The sequence below is a fragment of the Vigna umbellata genome, chromosome 4 (assembly GCF_029865625.1).
Source record: "Vigna umbellata cultivar VRB3 chromosome 4, Vumbellata_1.0, whole genome shotgun sequence".
In the NCBI taxonomy this organism is placed as follows: domain Eukaryota; kingdom Viridiplantae; phylum Streptophyta; class Magnoliopsida; order Fabales; family Fabaceae; genus Vigna; species Vigna umbellata.
Window position 1 is genome coordinate 36,008,199 of NC_142168.1, and position 24,637 is coordinate 36,032,835.

Below are 24,637 nucleotides of genomic sequence, written 5' to 3' on the forward strand. Positions count from 1 at the left end.
GCCAGAGTGTATTCAAACTAGCCTCAAGTATTTCTCAAGAGAAATTCTTAATAAAAACAAGAAAAAAGATTTTTGCTAAAACAAGAATGACTAAAGGCTACAAAATAACTCAAATTAAATTAAATGTATGTGCGTTAAATAAAACAAAATAAAGATAAAAATAAAAAATAAAAAATTAAAAAAATAAAAAGAAAAATCAAAATAAGAATCAAAATATTTAAAATACTAACCGTATTCCCCGGCAGCGGCGCCAAATTTGATAGGCTGTCGTTGAAGCTATCAAATTAATACTACTTTTCAAGGCAACTTCAGTATTGCCAAGTAGTATTCAAGAAGGTAGATAGGGCTAAAGTAACCCTGAGTCGTCTCCCAACGAACACGGAATTGCTTTTGAATATCTGACTCTTATGCTATGCAATGCTTATGAATAAAAATGATGTTTGGAGAATGTTTAAAGAACAAATAATAAACTTAAAAACAGTTATGATTAAATAGGCTAATTCCACTGCTTTTCCAAGATAGATTCATCATCGGTTATTCACGGATAATTGTTCAATTGATTATTGTTTAAGTTTCAAATTAATTAAAGTACATTCTTAATTAATTTGAGAGCGATCATGCATTTAACCAAAGTAAATTCTCAATCAAATGCAAAACCTTTCTAGATTATTCACAATAAATTCAACCAAAGTACATTCTCAATCAAATTCTATTGTGTTTAATCATGTCTATTCTTAAATCTCCTAACCAAGTTAAAAGTTAATCAATCAAAGTAAATTCTCAATTGATTATAGTTGAAATTATTACTACCAACCAAAGTACATTCTCAATTGATAGTAAAAACCATTTAATCATATGAAAGTTCCTAAATTAAATCAAAGTAGATTCTCAATTTAAACCTAGAAACCCTAAAACTCATATAATCAATATGCATGTAGATTCAAACATATTATGATGCAAAAATCTTTGCTTTTAACAAGATAGAGAGATGAAAGACATAGAGAGAACAACTTAAATCAATAACCAAAGTAAACAATTGCATTAACTGAACGTAACCTCAGAATCCGTCATGGAATTACAGCAGAATAGCCCTAGATGCTTAGCTCTCCATGAATGGAGTTGAATACAAGATAAAAGAAAAGTGAGAGGAGTATGAGAGAATGAATGTCCCAAGTGAAGTCCTCTGGGTCTCTTTAAATAGGGCTTGATTGGGCTTGGACTCTGAATAGTTTGTTGATAAGATATTTTCTGTTGATATATTATATCTTTCAAATATTCATTAGATTAAATCAGTTTTAAAGAATATTTGATAGATATTAACTTAATTATCTTATATCCTATATCTTCCAAATAACTAAAATATTTAGATAATGATAAAATTATTTGGAAGATATTTTCTGTTGATATTCCCAAATTAAATTCAACAACTGAATTTTATCTTTTAGATTTTCTGACTTTCCAAAATTGCACAAATGCCCTGAAATTTCTTCTATCTGCACTTTAGCCCGTTCTGAATTTTCCAAATAAAATCTGATTTTGGGCCTTGAATTGCCATTTGGACCAATAAAACTTATATTCTCAGCTGCACAAATAAACATTAGAACATCCAAGAATAATTTATGCGCTAAAACTCACTTTTTACGTCTCTTTATTTCCCAAACCCAACAATTCCAATCATCACAAATTCACTTAAAATCAACCATTTAAGCACAATTATCCCATCAAAAATTTGAATTTTAAAGCATAAATGTGGGCATAAATATGCACTCATCACTGGTCCTGACAATAGCAGTTTGCAACTCATTATCTCTCAACAATTCAAGATTATTTCCACCACATGCTATATGTATGTGGGAATTTTTACTTTTTTGTTTTACATATAAATATATATATATATATATAGAGGTGTGTGTGCGTGTGTGTATGTACGTATGTGTGTATCTATGTATGTATATATGTATATGTATGTACGTGTGTATGTACGTGCGTTTGTATCTACTGTCAACACCCAATTTCGTCCGGGTAAGTAAATATTTAAAAATAATAAAAAAATAAGATAATAATAATTAATGGTGGGTAAAAAGGGATAAAATAATGACTTTACTACAATATTTTTAATGTTAGTTTAATATGGTAAAAATTTGAATTAATATTATGCTAATAATTATAAACAATAAATTAAAATAGTATAATTTGTTGCATCAGTTGCTTTTAAAGAGGAAATTATGATTTTCTGACAATAATGATAATCAATGTTTTGAATATTATTTATTTTGTTTTCTGGCAACCATGCAATTTCTTTCCCTATTTTTGTTTTACTGTCAATTAATTCACAATTAAGGCAAGATTTTCATAATATTACGATGTGTGTATATAAATACACACTCTGCCATAGAGAAAGAGAAAAAAGGAGAAAAAAATAGAGAGAGACACTATGGAATAATCGAGATAGAAAAGGTATAAGAGAGTATAGAGAAAAGTAATTTATCATGCTAGAGGAACTCTGCCAACAGAAATTACCAAAGAAGAATTAGAGAGTATTGAAAGCTGAAAAGGTACGTCATCTTCACACCCTCTTTTTTTTCTTTTTGTTGCAATTTGAAGGTTTTTTCTAAAGGTTTTATTTTTTTATATACAAATGACGTTCTTTTAAAAATCATGATTTTTGAAGTATAGATACACGTCGACATATGGTCGGTTTCTTTCCTTTTTTTCCCACGGTTCTTAAAAATAAAAAATACAAAATCTTTAAAATAAAAAAATATCAATCTTGTTAAACCAAATCTTTTTTCGTGTTCACTTTCCAAAAATCCAAATCAATCTATAATATTTTTTTAAACAAACTCACAAACCTTTTTCTAGATAAAGAACTACGTGATCCCTGATTGTCCATTAAATGGATGTACGTAGGACCAAGGTCAATCTTGTCGGGTTCATAAAACAAAAAATATATTTTTGTCTCTTAATAGTTTATTTATATTATTTTTTTTAGGGAAAATTAAACATTTAAAAAACCACTTCAATCTTTATACACTTAATTAAAGGTACTGCCTTTGGGCAGGCGCGATAGGGTGCTAACACCTTCCTTATGCGTAACCGATTCCCGAACCTGAAAATCTCTTTTCGCAGACCATGTCTTATTTTTTGGTTTTCCATAGTTTTTCCATAATAAATTATGGTGGCGACTCCACGAATCTTTTTCTCAAACCCGTTTGTTTTTCGGGTCGCTATCCCGTCGCGATCCCGGTTGCGACATCTACATTTGTATGTATGTATGTATATATGTATGTACGCATGTATGTAAGTATGTGTGTATCTATCCATGTATGTACGTGTTTCGACTGGATCCGGGCGGACCCTGTTAAAACACAAACTTGACTGGGCGGACGGACGCTCCCGAACGGTAGAGGCAGGCGGACGATCGCGAACGTTAGAGGCAGGCGGTTTTTCCTCTGGTTGGCTCAGACTGGGCGGACGGACGCTGCTCACCACTCCAAGCCGGGTGGGCGTCTTCCCTCTCCTGGCGTTGTTCCACACTCGCAGTTGGGGAGGGGCCGGGTACCTGCTAAAGGCACTCCGACGGTGGAATGGGTGACTCTACTTGGGAGTTAGAAGACGAGATGAGAGAAACTTACCCCCATTTGTTCTGATAAGCTTAATTTTCGAGGACGAAAATTTTTGTTGTTGGGAAGAATGTAAGGACCGTGCGTCTGCACATAGTGGGCGGCTGCACGTTCTGGTGGAAGGAGGGCTCCATGTCCAGCAACTGATGGTGGTGGGAGATGTGGAGACACAAATGAAGAGAACAGACTCTAGTTGGAATTCTCACGATAGCCAGACGGGAAGTACATCCCAGAGTGACACCGCTACACAACTCCTCTATTTCTAAGTTGCGCTCAGACCCGGGTATAGGGCCCCACTCATGATATGCATAAAGTGTGTGAAGGGAGATTATACTGTAAAACAACAATTGCAAAAATAAACACGCATAAGTAGAAACAATTATTTCAAACATAAATAAAAAGTAAAAGAAACTCACATGCAATTATTCCAAATATTAAACATAGATAGAGACAAAGGGAATAAATACACAAAGGAAAACCACATCGAATTCGCTTATCTAATTAAATGGCCTGACTCTCTGACTTCCCCAGTGGAGTCGCCATCTGTCGCAACCGGGATCGCGACGGGACGACGATCCGAAAAGGAAAAAGGAATTTTGAAAAAGAGATTGGGAGTCGCCACCATAGTTTATTCTGGAAAACTACGGAAAAACCATAAAATGATAAAGCATGGTCTATTAGAACCAGATTCTTGGTTCGGGAGTCGGTTACGTGTAGGGAAGGTATTAGCACCCTACAACGCCTGCCTTAAGGCAGTACCTTTAATTAAATATGCGAATATGATGTGGTTTTCAAAATGTTTAACTTTCCCTTAAAATAAAACTCGAAAGAAACAAACAATATTTTTTAGTTTTTTGAGCCCGACAAGGATTGACCTTGCTCCTACGTATTCCCATTCAGAATGAGAAATCAGGGTTCCGTAGTTCATTCAGAAACTGTTTGAGAAATTTGTTTGGAAAATTGTTTGAAAACTTGTTATGGATAATTTGGATTTTTGGGAGAATGAGCCTGACAAGGACTGGCCTTGCTCCTATGTATCTCCACTTTTGATGGAGAATCAAGGATCACGTAGTTCTGCACAGGCGATATTGTTTGTAGTTTAAAAAATAGATGTTTTTTTAGTTTTTGAAGATTTTTTTTATATGTTTTTGGTATTTTAATTTAGGAGAGTGAAAAGGTTTTTAGCACAAGGACGATGCGTGCGATCACACATGTGCCTAAACCTTTAAAACATATTTTTGTAATTTTATTTAAAAGAGAGAAAAGGTTTTTAGCACAAGGACGATGCGTGCGATCACACATGTGCTTAAACCTTTGAAACATATTTTTGTAATTTTATTTAAAAGAGAGAAAAGGTTTTTAGCACAAGGACGATGCGTGCGATCACACATGTGCTTAAACCTTTGAAACATATTTTTGTAATTTTATTTAAAAGAGAGAAAAGGTTTTTAGCACAAGGACGATGCGTGCGATCACACATGTGCTTAAACCTTTGAAACGTATTTTTGACATTTTTTTGAAGAAAGAGAAAAGGTTTTTGGCACAAGGACGATGCGTGCGATCACACATGTGCCTAAACCTTTAAAACATATTTTTGATATTTTTTAGAATTTATCTTTTATTTTTCTTTATTCATTTTTTTTATTTTTGTAATTTTTTATGTAAAACGAAACAAATAAGTTCAATAGATAAAACAAATGGTGGGGAAACTATACAAGGAGGGCATGCCATAAAAACCAAATAATTAAATAAAGAAACAAAATAAAGTAAAAAAAAGTCCAACATGAATAGGGGTACAGAGATAAAAACCAGAGTGCCAATTGAAATTGAAGCTCCTTTATTTAGGCCAATACTCTTCTTCTCCAACTTTGGATATGCTAGGAGTGTAAACACGAAAGTGGAGGTGCACCCTGAAATCCTGAAATCTGTTTGTAAGGTCCAAAGCTCACCCTTCTATATTTTTTTGAAACAATAGGGGTGCGTATAGGACACAGGTGTGTGCAAAGAGAGGATAGAAATTTTTTGATATTTTTCTTTTGATTTGTTCCAAGTTCTTTTAGCAGAAAGATCAGGGTCCTTCTCCTCCTTCCATTCGTTTTTCCTTCTTATTTGCAAAAGCTAATCTCTCTTCTCCCAGCCAAGGACTCTGATGAAGGGGCGTCACCACCGCCAGACACTGCCGCCTCCGCCAGATCGGCATCGCCGGTGATACCATTCCTTCGGAGCTACCGCCGGCCACGGCGTCACTCCCCTTTCTCCCTCTTCTCGCTTCGCGAGAAATCATCTCCTCTCTCTGCGCCGCGTCTCCGTTGCCTGGGGGAGCCCGACCACCGCGAGCCGCGGCTGATGCCGCCAAACCAGGGCCGCTCCTCCCTTCTCTTCTTCACTTTTTTATTATTAGAATTCAGAACTGGGTTTGTTCATTCTCTGTTCAATTGATGTATGTGATGAACTAGGAGGAAAACAGGTTTCTATCTGAGTTTAATTTACGAAAATGAAGAAGTATGTGGTTGTATGTGATGGCTGGGGAATAAAGATGTTGAACTGAGCCATGTTCATGAATGGGTAATGGAAGTTTCGTGTTTGGGTTTGGATAGTTGGAAGACGAAGTGGGAGTTGGGTGTTGACAGAGTATAATAGAATCGGCTGAAGCAAATTTGGGTTTCTGTTTGTTGGGATGATGATTATTGTGAGATCCCGAAAATTTAAACATAATTAAATGTCAAATCTGTAATTGATTACACTGCTGAGTCACCTGGCAGCTTCATTAAATGCGTCTCGTCACACGTTCAGTGCATTAAAAACGCACTAACCGCTGCATGCACGAGCGCCACTTGTCACGTTGGAAGGTTCTGAAGTCAGAATGAGTGTGCAGGTGTCGGATCGGGAGACGTTCGTCCGCACGAACGTCGATTGAACAAAATGAGTTTTCGAAAAACCCTTCCACTCACCTGTACCACTCATCTTCTTCCTCAGCACCTCAACTCTTCATCTTCTCCAACTTCTCTCTAGAACCTCCCAAACTTCTCTCTTCTGTAACTCACCGTTTCCTTCTCCGATCACGTTTCAGAACCGTAGGAACGTTCGTCCAGCTGTGATCTTCCTTTTGGACCGAACAGAATTTGGATCGGAACTGGTAAGTTCTCGTCGTCAACCGTTTATCTTCTCTGGTTTCATGCGAACCCTAGTTTTGGTTGCATGCATGGGTTCTAGGTCTGAGTTATTCTGATTTTTGGTGTTTTAGACTAAGTGGAAGTTGTTGAGTGAACCTGAGTGTAGAACGCTGTTAGAGGTCGAACCAAAACCTTGCATTTGGGAGTACACTGCTTGTTTAAAGGCAAGTGTTTCTGATTTTTTCAATTGGGGCTACAGTAGGGATGACAGAGAAAAGGTTGGAGTGAGAGAGATGAAAGAGAAAGGATTGAGAGGAATGAAAGAGGTGAGTAAGGGTTTGGGGGGTTTCTTTTTTTTTTTTTAAGTTTTGAGAATGAAAATTATTAAAATACCCTTAACCTTAAAACTTAGAATCCATGATATATAAGGGTATTTTTGTCTACTAAAATCCGGTACACATTGCTAAAATGTACCAACTGAAAAACAGGCGTACGCGCGTTAGCAAACCCCTTTAAATTAATATTAACTTTAATAAATATAAAACTAATGTACCAAAACAAACCCTAAACAAAGACTGGAGAGTTTCCTTCCTACTTATAACACTAATGTTTGGGAAATTAATAGTCACTGTTATACACGGTTGATAATTTATCTAGTTATGTTTTAATCTGTATTTATTATTTTTATTATAATCATTTAAAACATACACAATATAAACATTAAATTTAAGTTTAATTTAATTTTATCTTGTCTTTAATTTTACATTAATATATATAAATATTTAATGTAAAATTAAATGTGAATAAATAATCACATAATGAATAGAAAGATGGTTTTCTATTATGATATACTTCATGATGTATCATTTAGAAACTGAGATTAAATATAGGTTTAATCCTTTACTACATCCCTATTTATGTACGAATTTCTCAATTGGGTCCTCGTTTTTTAAAGTGTATCAAAATGGTCCTTAATTTTGAAAATTCATATTAATTGAGTCCTCTCCGTTAAGTTGGCTGGACGGCGTTAAAAAAATTGATGAGTGAGATGCTCAGATGATGAACGAACGCTCGTCCAGCAGCGAACGAACGCTCGTCCACCAGAGAACGAACGCTCGTCGACCTCTTACTGCTGGACAACCGTTCGTTCCACACTGGACGACCGTTCGTTCTCTTGTGGACGAGCGTTCGTTCGCTGCTGGACGAGCGTTCGTTCGTCATCTGGACGAGCGCTCGTTCGTCATCTCAGCATCCACTCATCAATTTTTTTAACGCCGTCCAGCCAACTTAACGGAAAGGACTCAATTGATATCAATTTTCAAAATTAGGGACCATTTTGCTACGCTTTAAAAAACGAGGACCCAATTGAGACATTCGTACATAAATAGGGATGTAGTAAAGGATTAAACCTTAAATATAACTTAAATATATTTTTCTTTTTTATCTCCAATATATTTTCAAAATTACGCACCGCTTCCATTTAACAAAATTACGCACCGCTCCCAGGAACTCCGCACCAGCAATAGTCGGTAACGTATAGCCCATGCACTGCCCGCACAGGATTGTTCACTGCCACGTGTCCCGTATCTGTCCGTGCCTTTATTACTTATTTATGACCCTCATCATCACGTCCTGTGCATTCTTCCCATAAGATTGTGGACCGGACTCTTCCAACTATTATAAAAACGACATGATAATTTGATAACATCTTTTTTATAATATTTTAATATTATTTATATGATATTAGGTAATTTGTTCAAAATTATATCATAATTAATAATAATAATTATAAATATTAATATAAATTAATCATAAAATGACATATAAATAATATTAAATTATTATAAAAAATTATTCTTAAAATATTATTATTTTATAAAAATTAACAACAGAATAAATTCAGTTTTCTAATAATACACTTTTACCTTGACACAGATATAAAGATAAAATGATAATAAAAATATAAAATTTAATATTTTTCTAAAAAGAAAAAGTAATTAAAAATAATATTAAATGAATTAAAAAATTTAAGTGTATCAAAAGATTTTTTTTCTTAATATTCATTTTAAAGATTATAATAATAATAAAATATACAAAAAAAAATCAAATTTTACACCCTTATTTATTTCTTTTTTATTTTAAAAAATTATTATGACAAGCTGTCCCAATTTAAAAGAGATAAAAGAGAAAAGAGTTTGCAGTAGTTAAGAAAAATGTAAATTTACAAATCATTTAGTAGTTTTTCTTCTTAATATTTGGATATGATTTTTCAGATTTCTTTTCTATTTATTTTCTATTCTATTTAAAAGAGTCGATATAATTTTTTCATTTGAATTAGTACTTACACAATATAAAAGTTGATTTAAGCCATAAATTTATACTGTGATTAAAATTCAAATGAGGTGTGTCTCTCCTCCGTGCTTCAATGGCGGCGTTGAAGATAACACTGACTCCACCTTTGGCAGCAGAAAACGCATTAGAAACGTCGCTAAGGAAAGCTTTTGAGTCTCAGATAACATCTCTGAGACCCCCTTTCTCCTTAGCCATTCCAAGCCCCGACCAATACACCCTCCTCAACCGTGCCATCCTTCACGGCGTTTTAACGGAACCCCAATTCGCCAAAACCCACATCAAACACTTGCACGCCATCGTCACCGACGGCTACGCCACCTTCGTCACCCTCCTCCTCGGCCTCATCAACTACCTCTACCCCAAACTCCTCGCATCCGTCAAAACGCAGCTACTCTGGCTCACTGATCAAACGGTGTACGTTTTGGGTATCGGCTACGACGCCGTTTTGATCTCCCTTTTGCGCCAAATCGTCGGCGCCGATTGCAGCGATGGAAACTTGTGGCTCTGCTCCAAGTTGGTCACCCTCTTTCTGGAACACTGGGGCCGCTTATTAGAAGACTCGCCCCACGTTTTGTCGTTCGCGTTGTATACGTTTCTTAGGGTTTTAACAGATCATTGTAGGGGTGGTAGCGTTGAAAAGTTGGAGACTTTGAAGCGGTTGGAGATTCATCTGTGCGTGAAGATAATGAGAGAGGAGTTTCACTTGTGTTTGAAAATTGGGAGGGATTTTATTCGCTTGTTGCAGGATTTGGTTCATGTTCCCGAGTTTAGGGCTATGTTGAAAGACATTGTGTTTAATCCGTGTGTGTTTAATATTGTGGGGTTTCAGTTTAAGGATGTTGCTCAGATTTACTCCACCAGGACTTCCAGCAGGTATTCTCTGCTGAGGATCAATCCTGACATGGAGACCCAATTGAGGTTTTTGCTTACAAGCATAAAGTTGGGGCATCAGAAGAGGCATCAGGTTTGGTTTGCTAAGAAGTTTTTGAATGAGCCTGATAAAGAGTTTGTTATAATTGATATTGTGAGGTTCATATGCTGTGCGCACCACCCTCCAAATGAGATCATTCAGTCTGATATCGTTCCTAGGTGGGCGCTTATTGGTTGGCTTTTGACCTCTTGTAGGAGGAACGATGTTGTGGCTAATGTGAAACTGGCTTTGTTTTATGACTGGCTCTTTTTCGATGAAAGGGTGGATATCATTATGAACATTGAGCCTGCGGTTCTGCTCATGGTGCATTCTATTCCAAAGTATGTTGACATTACTCATGCTCTTCTTGAGTTCTTATTGCATCTTGTGGACAGTTATGATGTAGAAAGGAAGAGTGTCTTGGTTAAAGGTGTGTCATCGGCTTTTCAGTTGCTTGTGCGCAAAGGTGTCATTCGGTCACTTGATGTCTTGATTTCTTGTCCTGCTCTTCACCCTGTTTTGAAAGAGAGGCTGAAAAGGTTATTAGCATGTGGAAAGCTTGAAAGCTCTTGAAGGATTCTTCCTAAGATAATTGCTGCTTGGTAGCCAACAGTATTGAGTTTCTTGAAATTTTGTCCTGAACCAATGTACATAGACTAGAATATGCTTGATAGAAGCATGTACCATAATTTCACTGGTAGCTAAGGATATTATAGAATAGAAGTCTGTATCAAGCAGTAACTCAAATGTAGGTTTTGATTCTTGTAAATTCAATTAATAGTTTTAAGTTATAACATTGTAAAAGGTCCCCTATGGCCACTTTAAGTTTGGATTTCAAATGAAAAAGAAGACGTTAGGGAGGGTATTTCCTGTTTGTCACAATGGTGGAAGCTACCCTGTGTTGTGGATTGATACTTCAAATTTTTTTATTAAATACTTTTATCTTATTTAAATTAGTATCTAAACTTATCAAACAAGTTATTAACTGACTGAAACTTGCATAAAGTGAGACATGATTTGGTTATGCATAAAGTGAGACATGATTTGGTTATGGTTTCATGCATTGTCTTTAAAGAACATCATCCCTTATCTCCCACTTCCAGGTGCAATTATTCATCTTTTTATTCAACTATGTGGTTTGAGGATTGTAAGGACCGCACGTCCTTTTTAAAAGAAAAAGTGGGGAAGGGAGCAGCTGCACGTTTGAAGGAAATGGAGGGGGCTTACGTTCAGCAAAAGTGGGCGGCAACAGTTGGTGGTGGGTCTCTCCACCTTGAGTGCTCCTTCCAACTTCGGTCATGTGTTAGTTAGCGTTCGGTTATATTGTTTAACGAACGTTTGGTCTTCCTTTTAACGCTCGGTCTCAATGACGTTTCTCTTTAGCGTTCGTACTGTTGTTGTATTTGATCCAGCGTTCGTCCCCTTTACCCTGCATGAAACCGTTCGTCCTCTATTGCAATGTTGCAGACCGTTCGTCCTTTACCAAGCGATAATGATGTTCGGACGCTCGTTCTCAACTGTTCGTTCATTCGACCTCAGTGACGTTCGGACGCTAATGCTCAACCGTTCGGTCATCTTCAACTCGTTCCCTTTTCGACCGTTCGGCCATTCGTTAATTTAGGACGTTCGTCCTCAGCCTCAACGTTCGGTCAACCACAGGCTTTTCAACCGTTCGGCCGCTCGTCCTCGACCGTTCGGCCCCGCAGGTTTACCGTTCGGCCATGATTGTTTACTGAACGTTCGGTCTTCATTTGAACGTTCGGTTTTATTCTCATTTGAACGTTCGGTCTCCATGTGTTTGTCTTCAGCATTTGTGCTTAATTTCTTCCAGCGTTCGGTTTTGAGCGCTCGTCCTATGCGTGCGATCGCTCGCCCAATTCGTTCCCCCTCATCTACGCTCGTCCTGCTATTCTGACGCTCGTCCTTATCACTCCCGGTCTGCCGCTCGTCCAACTCACCTCCCCTTTCAACCGCTCGTCCATCACCTCCCCTTCCTACCGCTCGTCCTGATCACCCGTCGTTCCTGGGCCCCCTGATTCCCACAATCTTCCAACGGTCCACTTCTACCTTCCCCCACTTCACCAACCCTCCAATTATTCCTACAATCTTCCACCAACCCAATAATTTCTGCATACTCCAATCATAATCTGCCGACAATTTCATCCAATCAGAGCTGTCGACAGTTATCTCTTTCTGTTAATTTAAGCCCAGGAGAATCACCCCCAGAGGGAGGGGATCTCCGTCCCACACTCGACCCTTTTGCTCTCCACCCCTCTGCTGGGCCTTACTCTTCATTCATCTGGAACACCTGGTGACCACGGCCAGGGGGGGGCACTGGCTCCCCCATCACTACAAAACTCACACTCTTCATTCTTTACCCTTTTCTGCTTTCATTTCCTCCATCACGGACACTCACACAGATTTTCGGAAACCAATTTCCCCATCACCATCCTCTCCATCCTCTGTCATCACCAAAAAAAAAAATCCCTTGATAATTGTAACATCCCAAAATATAGTAATTACCATAATCAGAATTAATTACATTAAGCAAATAAACAGTGCAGTCTTACAAAAACCGAACGAGCGTTAAAAGCCGAACGGCCAAAAGATACAGAAATAACGACGCTAAATCATACAAGAGTTCAGGGACGAACGGTCTTACAAAATTATGACCGAACGTTCAAAATAAAACTAAAGAAACTAATAATATAAGGATACGCGAGCGCTCTAAGGCTCGGCTTTAACTTCAACATCCACCAGATTTGCGTCCTCCAAATTTTCTTCTTCTAGCGCTTCTTCAAGAGACGCACCACCATCTGCTCACATCCACACGGATGATCATTGCAATGACAGGACGAACGTACATAACAAGATGACAACACAAAGAAGAACGAAAGGGTAAGCTTAAGTAATTTAAATTCATACTTCAACATTTCTATTCAAACAAACACATAACTTCAATACATATAACATCATCCAAAACATAAATATCTAAATACTAGATCGACCGTCCGGACCGTATGAATCTGTGTAGTTACAAGCGTCCTTGCACCCGAGTGGTGTAGTAACTGGGATACACCAAACAGCTGCCACTCGAGGTCAGTCCGTTCTTATGTCGCCCATGTTAACTTATGGACTAAGGACCTCCTGCCGTTCCCACACATGACATACTTCCTCTACATGAAGATAGTATTCACGGAACATCAGGATGGACAGCGAGTCTTAACTTATCCACAGTCATACTTTACCAAAATTTAATATTCAATATACATCAGAGTCGTCCCTCCATGGAACGCTCGTTCAAATACCAAAATCATAATTTCACTTCTTATAGTGTTCGCACACCTTAATACTTCCTTTTATTCACATTTTCATTCTATGTTCCACTTCCATAAAAAGACGAGCGTTCAATCCTCTGCGAGGACGAACGTCGAGAGTGAGACCGTGGGGTTTCTTTTCACAATAATAAGGTTGACGCTTTGAACATGACGAACGTTACTTTTGCTAGAATCAGTTGAATGAACCGACTCATAGCGATATAATATAAGTGTTTCAGGATAACTTAAATTTAAAGACTTTGAACTAAATTCAAAAGGATAAGGATATAACTAGACGATTTATTTAGTACTCTGAGGACAATTGTTTAACAGGATCAACCTCCAGTCAATGACCACAAGCAAATATTCATTTACTGAAAATTTTAGACAAACGCTATTTACGTACGTTCTGGAATCAAAGATATTGACGAGCGTTCGGTATAAGACCGTACACTTCTTAGGACGAACGCTAAGTATAAGACCGAGCGCTATTAGGACGAACGCTCAGTATAAGACTGAACGCTACTTTAAGACGAACGCTTGGCATAAACCGAGCGCTTATTAGGACGAACGCTAGGTGTAAGACCGAGCGCTACTTAAGACGAACGCTTGGTATAAACCGAGCGCTTATTAGGACGAACGCTAGGTGTAAGACCGAGCGCTACTTAAGACGAACGCTTGGTATAAACCGAGCGCTATTGGGACGAACGCTCAAATAGCATTTCAAATGGGGACGCTCGTTCTAAGACAGAATCCTTTCCAAATGAAAGAATTTCACTCTAAATCATTTTCAGAGAAACCGAACGGTATATGACCGTACGATAACGAACGTATTTTATCATATGACAGGATCATTATATTTCATATTTTCATCTTCATCTAAGCTTAACATTTCTCATACGAATCATAATCTTATAACTTCCGTTTCATCATTTAATTACCATACTATATAGATTTCACATTAAATCATACTATACAAAAATTGTCCAGTATTCAATTCATGCATATCAGCCAGCGCATACCATATTCATTCATGCATAACAGCGATCGTTCAAGCATACTCAAACACAGCATACATCTCATACATTCTATTTCTATCAGGCTCGCACACAATCATATACGTATGGATCAAATTATTAGGCTTCCGTTACCTGGATCGACGCTCAAGTCAGTAATATGACAGAGCGTTATATAATGCATGCATGTGTTGCGTTCTAAGTAATCTGTCTAAAAATCATACCTGAGACCTTTATTTATACTGATTGTAATGGGCTTTTACTTTTTGGGGGCCTGGAAATGGCCCAATAATACCTTAATCTTCATTAAGGACTTTAATGTGCCATTTAGCTTTTAACAATGTTATCAACTAAGTGCGGATCGTTTGGGAAGGCGTTCAGTCTATGGATGATTGGACGCTCGGTCCTAATTGGTGGGCGGACGCCCAATCTTGGGTTCCCGAATGGGTGGACGCTCATTAGACGCTCGGTCCGGCCTCTTGGGCGGACGAGCCAACTTGGGCGGACGCCTGATTCTGGAAAGGCTGGATGTTCGGTGCAGAATATTGGGCGGACGTGTCAACCTTGGGCGGACGTCCGCTTCCTAAATGATTGGCCGTTCGTTGGACAGTTGGTCCAGATTCTGGGGCGGACGTTCCACCTTGGGCGGACGTCCGCTTCCTAAATGATTGGCCGTTCGTTGGACACTTGGTCCAGATTCTGGGGCGGACGTTCCACCTTGAGCGGACGTCCAATCTCGGACGGACGTTCTACTTTGGGCAGGCGTCCGGTTCCGAATGTCTGGACGCTCGGTCCAGATTATTGGGCGGACGTGCCAACCTTGGGCGGTCGTCCGCTTCCTAAATGATTGGCCGTTCGTTGGACACTTGGTCCAGATTCTGGGGCGGACGTTCCACCTTGAGCGGACGTCCAATCTCGGACGGACGTTCTACTTTTGGCAGGCGTCCGGTTCCGAATGGTTGGACGCTCGGTCCAGATTATTGGGCGGACGTGCCAACCTTGGGCGGTCGTCCGCTTCCTAAATGATTGGCCGTTCGTTGGACACTTGGTCCAGATTCTGGGGCGGACGTTCCACCTTGAGCGGACGTCCAATCTCGGACGGACGTTCTACTTTTGGTAGGCGTCCGGTTCCGAATGGCTGGACGCTCGGTCCAGATTATTGGGCGGACGTGCCAACCTTGGGCGGACGTCCTTTTCCTAAATGATTGGCCGTTCGTTGGAGACTTGGTCCAGATTCTGGGGCGGACGTTCCACCTTGAGCGGACGTTCTACTTTGGGTAGGCGTCCGGTTCTGAATGGCTGGACGCTCGGTCCAGATTATTGGGCGGACGTGCCAACCTCGGGCGGACGTCCGCTTCCTAAATGATTGGCCGTTCGTTGGACACTTGGTCCAGATTCTGGGGCGGACGTTCAACCTTGGGCGGACGGCCAATATGTTGGGAGGACCTATCAGTACAGTACGTATGTATGTACGTACTTATTTATGTACGTACGTATGTATGTACGAACGTGTATATGTACTTATGTATGTATGTGTATATGTATGTACGTGCGTATATATGTTTCTTTTTCCTGAATCTAAACCTTACACAACAATATATTGACACTACATTGTCTAGCTATAATTAAATCAGAAACCAAAATTAGTACTTAAAAGGTTAAGCTTATGGGCTAAACAGTTTGGTTTATACATATGAAATAAAAACTCAGATATGTACTACAAGTTTCACACTATGTATTACTCTCATCTAAACTCGAATCTACCTCACTTTGCTTACATATTAATGTTTTATTTATGCTTATTAACTACCCAGCCAACTCTGCAAGCGAACACCACCTTAACCAGAATTTCCTATCTTCCTAAAGAAAAGTGGCTAAAGAAAATTACATGAGAAAGATGGATAAGATATGAAAAACATTTTCAACAAAAAAAATACATAAAAAGCTGGTCATCATAGTAAACTTTACATTCAAAAATAAACAATTAATTACAAAAAGGGGATTAACGGTGATTGAATCTTTATTTCCTATTTAACCCTTACGATATCTTTTTCTTTATCTAGATTGTATCTAAATCATATAATAATAATAAGGATCAAAAATTGATCAATAATATAATACAAATGTTAACTTTAACTTAATAGTTTAAAAAAGGTTTAATCCTTTTCGACATCCCTATTTGTGCAGATTGTCTCAAATAGGTCCTCGTTTTCTAAAGTGTGTCAAAATGGTCATTAATTTTGAAAATTGAAATCAATTGAGACCTTCCCGTTAAGTTGGCTGGACGGCGTTAAAGAAATTGTTGCGTGGATTGCTGAGATGACCAAATGGTACTGACGTGGCACAGTACTGTTGTTGACCTGACTTATTGGTGAGTTTTTATATTTAAAAAAGTAAATTCAAAAACCCCACACATCCACGAACCTTAAACCAGCAAATCACTCCTCCCGTTCCAAATTTAAAATTTTAAAACAAACCCAAAAAAACTTTCCAAAAAAATAATAGAGAAAAATTAATAAATTAAATAAAAACACACACACTAAGAACAAGTGCATGACAAAAGAACCATTTCATATTGGTAAGAAAAAAGAAAGTTGGAGATAAATTGACACAGCCTTGAGTCCTGAGAAGCCTCCTCTGGTGCGTAGTGGAGCAAATTGTCAAGAGCGAAACCAAACTCGACCTTCTGATCCGCAGAGGTTGTCCCTTGCGTAGGCCATCGAGGGCGAAATTGACCTCGTCAACGTGCTCCATCATCTCACCAAACTCCTGCGCCTCCATGAGCGTGGACGTTGCCGGAATCCCCTCCGAGCGCTTTTACGCCCCGCGCCGCGCCCGCTTGGACTCCCTCTCTGCGCACAAATCGTCGATCTCCGAATCGAAGAGGGGCCAATGCTGCGACGAGGAGTCTTGCGAAGAGAAGGCGAAGGCATAGAGAGGGTCGCCGGTCTCCTACGAGAAGGGCTCAGAAACGTCGTCGTTGAGCGAGGAGGATCCCGAGCACGTTCCCGAGAGAGGTTTAGAAAATTCCCTTCTTGCAACAACCTCAACAACCTCCAACACGAACCTCGCTCCTCGCTCTCGTCAAATGGGGATTTCTTCAATTTAAGGATTACTTCATTTAAAACGTTCATGGTTTAATGTCTCCATAGGTCCCTATTTTGGTCATGAATTTCAAATAGGTCCTCTTTCTTTTCGGCTTATCAATTGAGTCCTTGTTTTTGTAAAATTGAATTAATTAGACGTCTGCCGTTAAATTGGACAAACGGCCGTAACAATATTGGTTACGTGGCATGGCCAGTGCAGTTACTAATCAGACGTGGCATGGTCAGTGCAGTTACTAATCAGACGTGGCATTTAAAAGCAATTTTGTATTAAATAAAGAAGAAGGAACAAAAGTATAATCAGATTTGGGTAAGGGTATAGTAGGAAAAAAGAAAAAATTAAAGTGCAAGATGTTTTAATTGAGGAATGCAACTGAGATTGAGAAACAAATTGGGGGTTTTTATTATTAGGGTTCGCGTGATGGAAGAAAAATCGCGATCTTTGTTCGAGCTGAAGCGGTAAGGTTCGTCGGTGAAGAAGATGTAGTTGGAAGCAGCAGAGTGCATGCAAGGGTTCGTGTCTCGGTAGGTCAGGTGTGGGTCCTTTTGTTGTTGGAAGCAAGAAGCTGAAGCACGTGGTGAGTGGACGTTAATCTCAAGGAAGGTCAATCTCAAGGAAGGTCAGTGTTTGTGCTTTATTGTCTTTGTTTTTATTGAATCGAAACTACAATATTCGGTGGTGGCCCCCCATTGATGTATGGTTTGGTCTCTGGTTTTGATTGCATTTCGGTGGTGGGCACAGTTATCTTTAGAAATTTTTGCAGGTTTTAACTTCAACCCATAGGGACGTACGTAACTTTAACCTTAACTTTGACTTTCTAAATTTTTGCAGGTTTTATCATAGGGACGTACGTAACTTCAACCTATAGGGACGTACGTAACTTCAAACACAAACACAACACACATTCTCTCTCCCTTCTTGTTGGTGTTGGTCAGATACAACTCATAGGGACGTACGTCACTTCAACCAATAGGGACGTACATAACTTCAAACACAAACACAACACACATTCTCTCCCTTCTTGTTGGTGTTGTCAAATACAACTCATAGGGATGTACGTCACTTCAACCCATAGGGACGTACGTCCCTTCAACCCATAGGGACGTACGTAACTTCAACCACAAACACAACACACATTCTCTCTCCCTTCTTGTTGGTGTTGGTCAGATACAACTCATAGGGACGTACGTCACATCAACCCATAGGGACGTACGTAACTTCAAACACAAACACAACACACACTTAATCAAATCACTCATCATCTTCGTTCCACCTCCCATTTCTCCTGTCTTTGACAAACACTTATGCTTTTCTTCCCACTTCACATTCGTATAGCTTTTCTCATTACCGTCTTCACAACACCATTTGAAGAAATTGCAACCACCTTCATGTCCAGTCTGTGAAAAAAATAACAATTAAAATGACTTTCTACTCAAACAAAACACTACTTCTCCACGTTCTTACCTTGTACTTAGGGCAGCTCCAGAATTGCTTTCCTCTGTTCTTAGCAGTTCTAGCTGTTCTTACCACTATTTTCTCTCCACACAGGCAAAGGGGTGATACACCATCAATCGTAAATACTCCACCACCACGAAAAACGATATCAGAGTTTTGATTTCGCTTCCCATTGCATGTCGAAGATGAACAAGAATGCGACTTCTGCACTTCATTATCCATCACTTCGAATCGAAGAAAGAACGCGCACCCTCCCACTTCCAACTACATAATCTTCACCCACGAACACCGGCGCTTCGAATCGAAGAAAGAATGGGATTTTTTCCCTCACGCGAACCCTAATAGTAAGAACCCCCAATTTGTTTCCCAATCTCAGGGTTTTTGCACCAAACTAGGCAAATATGCCCTCTTTATTACCAAAATGGGCAAATTTTGACCCAAAGTGAAGTCGTGGGGAGGCCAAAACGACTTCAATTGAAGAAGTCGTGTCCCCCCTGCACGACTTCACACTGTTCATATACACAATGTTGAAGTCGTGCACCCCAAAAACGACTTCTGGGTATGGTAATCGATTATCACATGTTGTAATCGATTACCATACCGTTTTTAATAAAAAAAAATTGAAATCGTAGGGGGGGTTCACGACTTCAATAAGAGAAGTCGTGCACCCCAACACAACTTTACTTTCTTTTAATTTTTAACTTTTATTAATTAAAATCATTTATAATTTCTAAAAAATATTTTTAAATGCATTTAAAATAATTAAAATTATAATAATTAATAATAAAAAATTTCAATATTATTAAATTGTAACATCCCAAATAATGATAATTACCATTAACCAGGACTGATCACATTTACAGAGATAAACAGTGCAGTCTTAAGAATATTACAGTAGCTCAGAATTTTAAAACTTAACATACAGCACGTACAGTAAAATCTGCAGTGTTCAGAATTCATAAAAAAATAAACAGAAACCAGTTCTGATTATCCATTCTGTAGAATTTAAATACAGAATATCAAAATACAGTCCAGCACTTGACAGAATTCCAAATTTTCAGATAAATACAAAACAGATCTGCAGAACTATATATATATACAACTGCCAAAAATACTGCACAACACACTAGACTAAAACTGCTACGGAATCGCGCCTCTACTGTTCAGCTTTTACTTCAACTTCAACCAGGTTTGCATCTTCCAAATTTTCTTCTTCCAGTAATACTTCAAGAGATGCATCACCCTCTGCTCACATCCACAACGGATGATCATTGCATTTTGACAAGACGGATTATACATGGACAGTAAACAGCACCAGGAAAATTGCAAGGGTAAGCTTATATTGTTTAATTAATACAACATACATACAGTTCACAATTTAATTCACAGATACATCAAACAACTTAATCATAAAATTTAACATATAAATCTATATAAAACAGACTGTACTGAACTGTATGAACCATGTAGTTACAGGCGTCCTTGCACCCAAGTGGTGTGGTAGCCGGGATATACCTAATCAGCTTCCACATGCGGTTAATCCTTCGCCCCTGCTAAGTGAGGGATACGAATGACCTCCACTTGAGGTTAATCATTCGCCCCTGCTAAGTGAGGGATACGAATGACCTCCTGCCATTCCCACGCATGACTACCCCCTTCTACGTGAAGATGAGCATCACGGAATATCAGGATGGACCAAGCCATCAGTAACTTGTCCATGTTCATACTTTACAAATTTAGCATTTAATACAACTGAGAAGCTCCTCCATGGAACGCTCATTCAAGTTCAAAATCATATAATCATATCATGTCGTGTTCAACCATCATATCCTTTCATAATTATAATATCTCCATTCTGTATTTCACTCTCTTAATATTAACGTCATGCATTCTTTAATCAAATAAAATGAACTTATCACAGAACCTTTGATTTCACGTTTCTGACAAAAGAAACGAGTCATTTATTCACTTAATATGCTTCAACTCTTGATAATTTGAAAATACTGATCTTTAGAAGAGATGAATAATACATTGAAAGATTTTAAGTGTAAAGAATCTAGATAGAACCCAAGGAATAAAACCAGTGATAAGTGTTTAGATACACCAGCAATATAATTGATTTCAGAAGAACAGCACTGGCAGTCCAAGTACGAACGTAATTTAACAATTTGGACGAACGCCAGTTATGTTCGCTCAAAATTCAATAATAGGGACGAGCGTTCAGTTTAGAAACCGAACCCCGCTTTGGAACGAACGCTAAGTCAATGACCGAGCACAATCAGAACGAACGTTGGTATAAACCGAACGTTGGGTAGGACGAACGTTTAGGTATATGACCGAACACCAGTTATGAACGAACGTTCAATATAGAAACGAACGCTCTGTAGACGAACGTTCAACAGAAGGTCGAACTTCATTTAGGACGAACGTTATTAAGGACGGACGCTCTACTTAAGGCCGAACGTCACTCATTTATAAAGTTTTAAATATTTAAATATTACTGAGCTAGACGAACGCTCAGATCATCAACTAGGGACGCTCATTCTCGGGCAGAATTCTTTCCAAATGAAAGAATTCTAGTCTAAGTAAGCTTAACTGAAAACCGAACGGTTTAAGACCGTACAGGGACGAACGTCCTTTATCAGTACAGAGACCAGATTTCTCAACTCTTAACAGAATTTTCCAGATTTCGATTTTTATGAACTTGACAACTTTCCTTTCAGATTTAATACATCAAATCATACAGATTTCAACATTTGGATCATTCCAAATATACAATCACCATACTCCATTTATACAGAATCAAATCAATATACATTTAAATCAAAAATCAGCAACAACATATATAATACAATTAAGCAGTGTTCATTCATGACAGATTCAATCGATCTAATCATTCCAACTCTATAACATTCACACATCTTTCATGCGTATCCAAAACAACATGCAAATGAACCAGAATTTATATCTCATATCAGTAAACGTTCATAAGGCTCAAATATCAGATTTCATATACATGCAACTCAGATTATAAAATCAAGCAGTATGAATTAAACATATAAGCTTCCCTTACCCGGATTGAAGTTCCAACTTGTCCTAGATGAAAATGGCTTTATCCAACTATGCTTCTATTATATTCTTGATTCTTCCAAAACAAATCTAATCAAAAATTGCAGAACTCTGAGACTACATACTTGCATGCACTAAAACTCTATTCTTCCAGAAACCTAAGAACGAAATACAGTAAGAAGGCTTACCAGATTGGATTCAGTTTCTGTTTGGTCCAAAATGGAGATCACAGCAGTACTAACATTCCTATGGTGCTGCAATTGTGATCAGAGAGGAAACGTGAGTTTTCTGATAGAGAGAAGTTAAGGATTCTTAGAGAGAAATTTGGAGAAAATGAAGAGTTTGGTTTTCTGAGGAAGAAGATGAATGAGTGTGCAGGTGAAAGGGTTCTCAGAAAACTTTGGTTTTGTTAAAGTAACGTTTGCTTGAACAAACATGTCCAAGACTGACACCTGCATACTAAATTCTGATTTGTAAGTTTCTAACGTGACAAGTGGCAGGTGTGCATGTAAGGAGTGGTGCGTTTTTAATGTTGCAGAGAATGATGGTGGTTCAGTTTTCTGTGCATTGCAGAGGTGAAAATCAGAGTTGAAAGTGGGTTTTTAATTACCCGCAACAGTGACGTGGTGTGTGTGTTAGTGGTGTGATGTCAGGATTAAATTTGCTAATTATCCAGGGTCTCACATTCTCCCTAACTACAAAAATTTTCGTCCTCGAAAATTCAGAATTTACCTATGAATAAGTGTGGATATAAGTCCCTCATTGCACTCTCCACCTCCCACGTTGAATCTCCATTCTTGGCATCCCACACTACCTTCACCAATCGAACATCCTTCCTCTTGTGTAATTTAGTGCGAACATCATCAATGCGGATTGGTTGCAACTCCAGCGTTCGATCAGGTTGTAGTTGAATGTCTTCCAGTTCTAAAACATGAGAGGGATTGGCTATATACTTTCTGAGTTGAGACACATGGAAAACAGGATGAAGGTTTGATAGTTGAGGAGGCAAAGCAAGCTCATAAGCTACTGGTCCAATCTTCTTCAGAATTTGATACGGTCCTATGAACTTGGGAGACAGCTTCTTTGGACGAACAACTCTTCCCACTCCAGTGATTGGATTCAACCTTAAAAATACATGGTCTCCTGCTGCAAACTCCAAGGGTCTTCTCCTCCTATCTGCATAAGATTTCTGTCTGCTCAAGGATGTCTTCAATCTGTCCGAATCAATTTCACTTTATCAGTAGTTTGCTGGATAAGTTCTGGTCCAGTTAGCACATTCTCTCCTTCCTGAAACCAGCAAAGTGGCGTTCTGCACTTCCTTCCATAGAGAGCTTCAAAAGGCGCCATACCAATGCTAGACTGGAAACTGTTATTGTATGTGAATTCCACAGTGGCAAGACCTCATCCCATGCGCCTAAATGGTCCAGGACACACGTCCTAAGCAAATCTTCTAACGTCTGGATGGTCCTTTCAGATTGGCCATCTGTTTGCGGATGATACGCAGAACTCATCTGTAGCTTGCTTCCCAATTCACCTTGTAAAGATTGCCAAAACCGAGATGTGAATCTCGTGTCTCGGTCAGAAACTATGCTTGAAGGCACTCCATGAAGACGCACTATCTCCTTGATGTACAGCTTAGCCAAATTTGTCATTGACATCTTCAAATTCACGGCTAAGAAGTGGGCGCTCTTAGTTAATCTGTCCACAATTACCCAGATTGAATCGTGATTCTTGACTGTGCGTGGCAGATGAGTCACAAAGTCCATGGAAATGCTGTCCCACTTCCATTCAGGAATCTCCAATTGTTGAAGCAATCCACCTGGACGTTGGTGTTCAGCCTTGGCGCGTTGACAGGTTAAGCAAGATGCCACAAAGCGTGCAACATCACTCTTCATTCCCGGCCACCAGAAAGATTTCCTAAGATCTTGATACATCTTAGTCATACCGGGGTGTATGCTAAGACGACTATGATGAGCTTCTTCCAATATAATACGTTTCAGCTCTCCATCATTGGGAATGCAAGTTCTTCCCAAATAACGCAACATACCATCCGTTCCAGCATTAAACTCCTTAGCTTTTTCTGAACCGAGTGCATCAAATATCTTCAACAGTTCTTCATCCTCACGTTGCTTCATCCAGATTCTGTCAAACACATCACTAGAAATTCTAAGATTACAGCACCTTATTACGTTCTCTCCTAATTCAAATTGTAATCTTAGATCTCTAAAATTCTCCACCAAGTTCAGCTCCTTCACCATCATCAATGAGACTTGTACTGTATTCCTGCTTAGGGCGTCTGCCACTACGTTGGCTTTCCCAGGGTGATATAGCAGTTCAAAATCATAATCTTTTAAAAATTCCAGCCAACGTCTTTGCCTCATATTCAGCTCCCTCTGATCAAACAAATATTTGAGGCTCTTGTGATCACTAAAGACTTGGAACGTTGATCCGTATAAATAGTGCCTCCAAATCTTTAGTGCAAAAACGACAGCTGCCAACTCCAGGTCGTGTGTGGGATAATTGCGTTCATGAATCTTCAACTGGCGAGACGCGTACGCTACTGCACGTCTCTCTTGCATGAGCACACAGCCCAAACCTTGGTGAGATGCGTCACAGTACACTTCAAATGGCTTGGACGTGTCTGGAATAATCAAAACTGGCGCGCTCGTCAATTTCA

General features: G+C 38.8%; 1 protein-coding gene and 1 long non-coding RNA gene across 2 annotated transcripts; one reads left to right on the forward strand and one right to left on the reverse strand.

Moving 5' to 3' along the window:
* Positions 1-9,105: 9,105 nt before the first annotated feature.
* Positions 9,106-10,957, forward strand: LOC148200023 (uncharacterized). Its single transcript, XM_088112057.1, has one exon. It carries the CDS (start codon positions 9,162-9,164, stop codon positions 10,569-10,571), a length of 1,410 nt encoding a protein of 469 aa, XP_087968183.1. The 5' UTR covers positions 9,106-9,161; the 3' UTR covers positions 10,572-10,957.
* An 8,829-nt stretch (positions 10,958-19,786) lies between these two features.
* On the reverse strand, positions 19,787-23,342 carry LOC148200024 (uncharacterized). The gene is made up of 4 exons (XR_015785446.1): positions 22,693-23,342; positions 22,149-22,214; positions 21,965-22,050; positions 19,787-20,136 (listed from the first exon to the last, which is right to left on the reverse strand). It is a non-coding gene; the product is annotated as an uncharacterized LOC148200024 (long non-coding RNA).
* Positions 23,343-24,637: the final 1,295 nt, after the last annotated feature.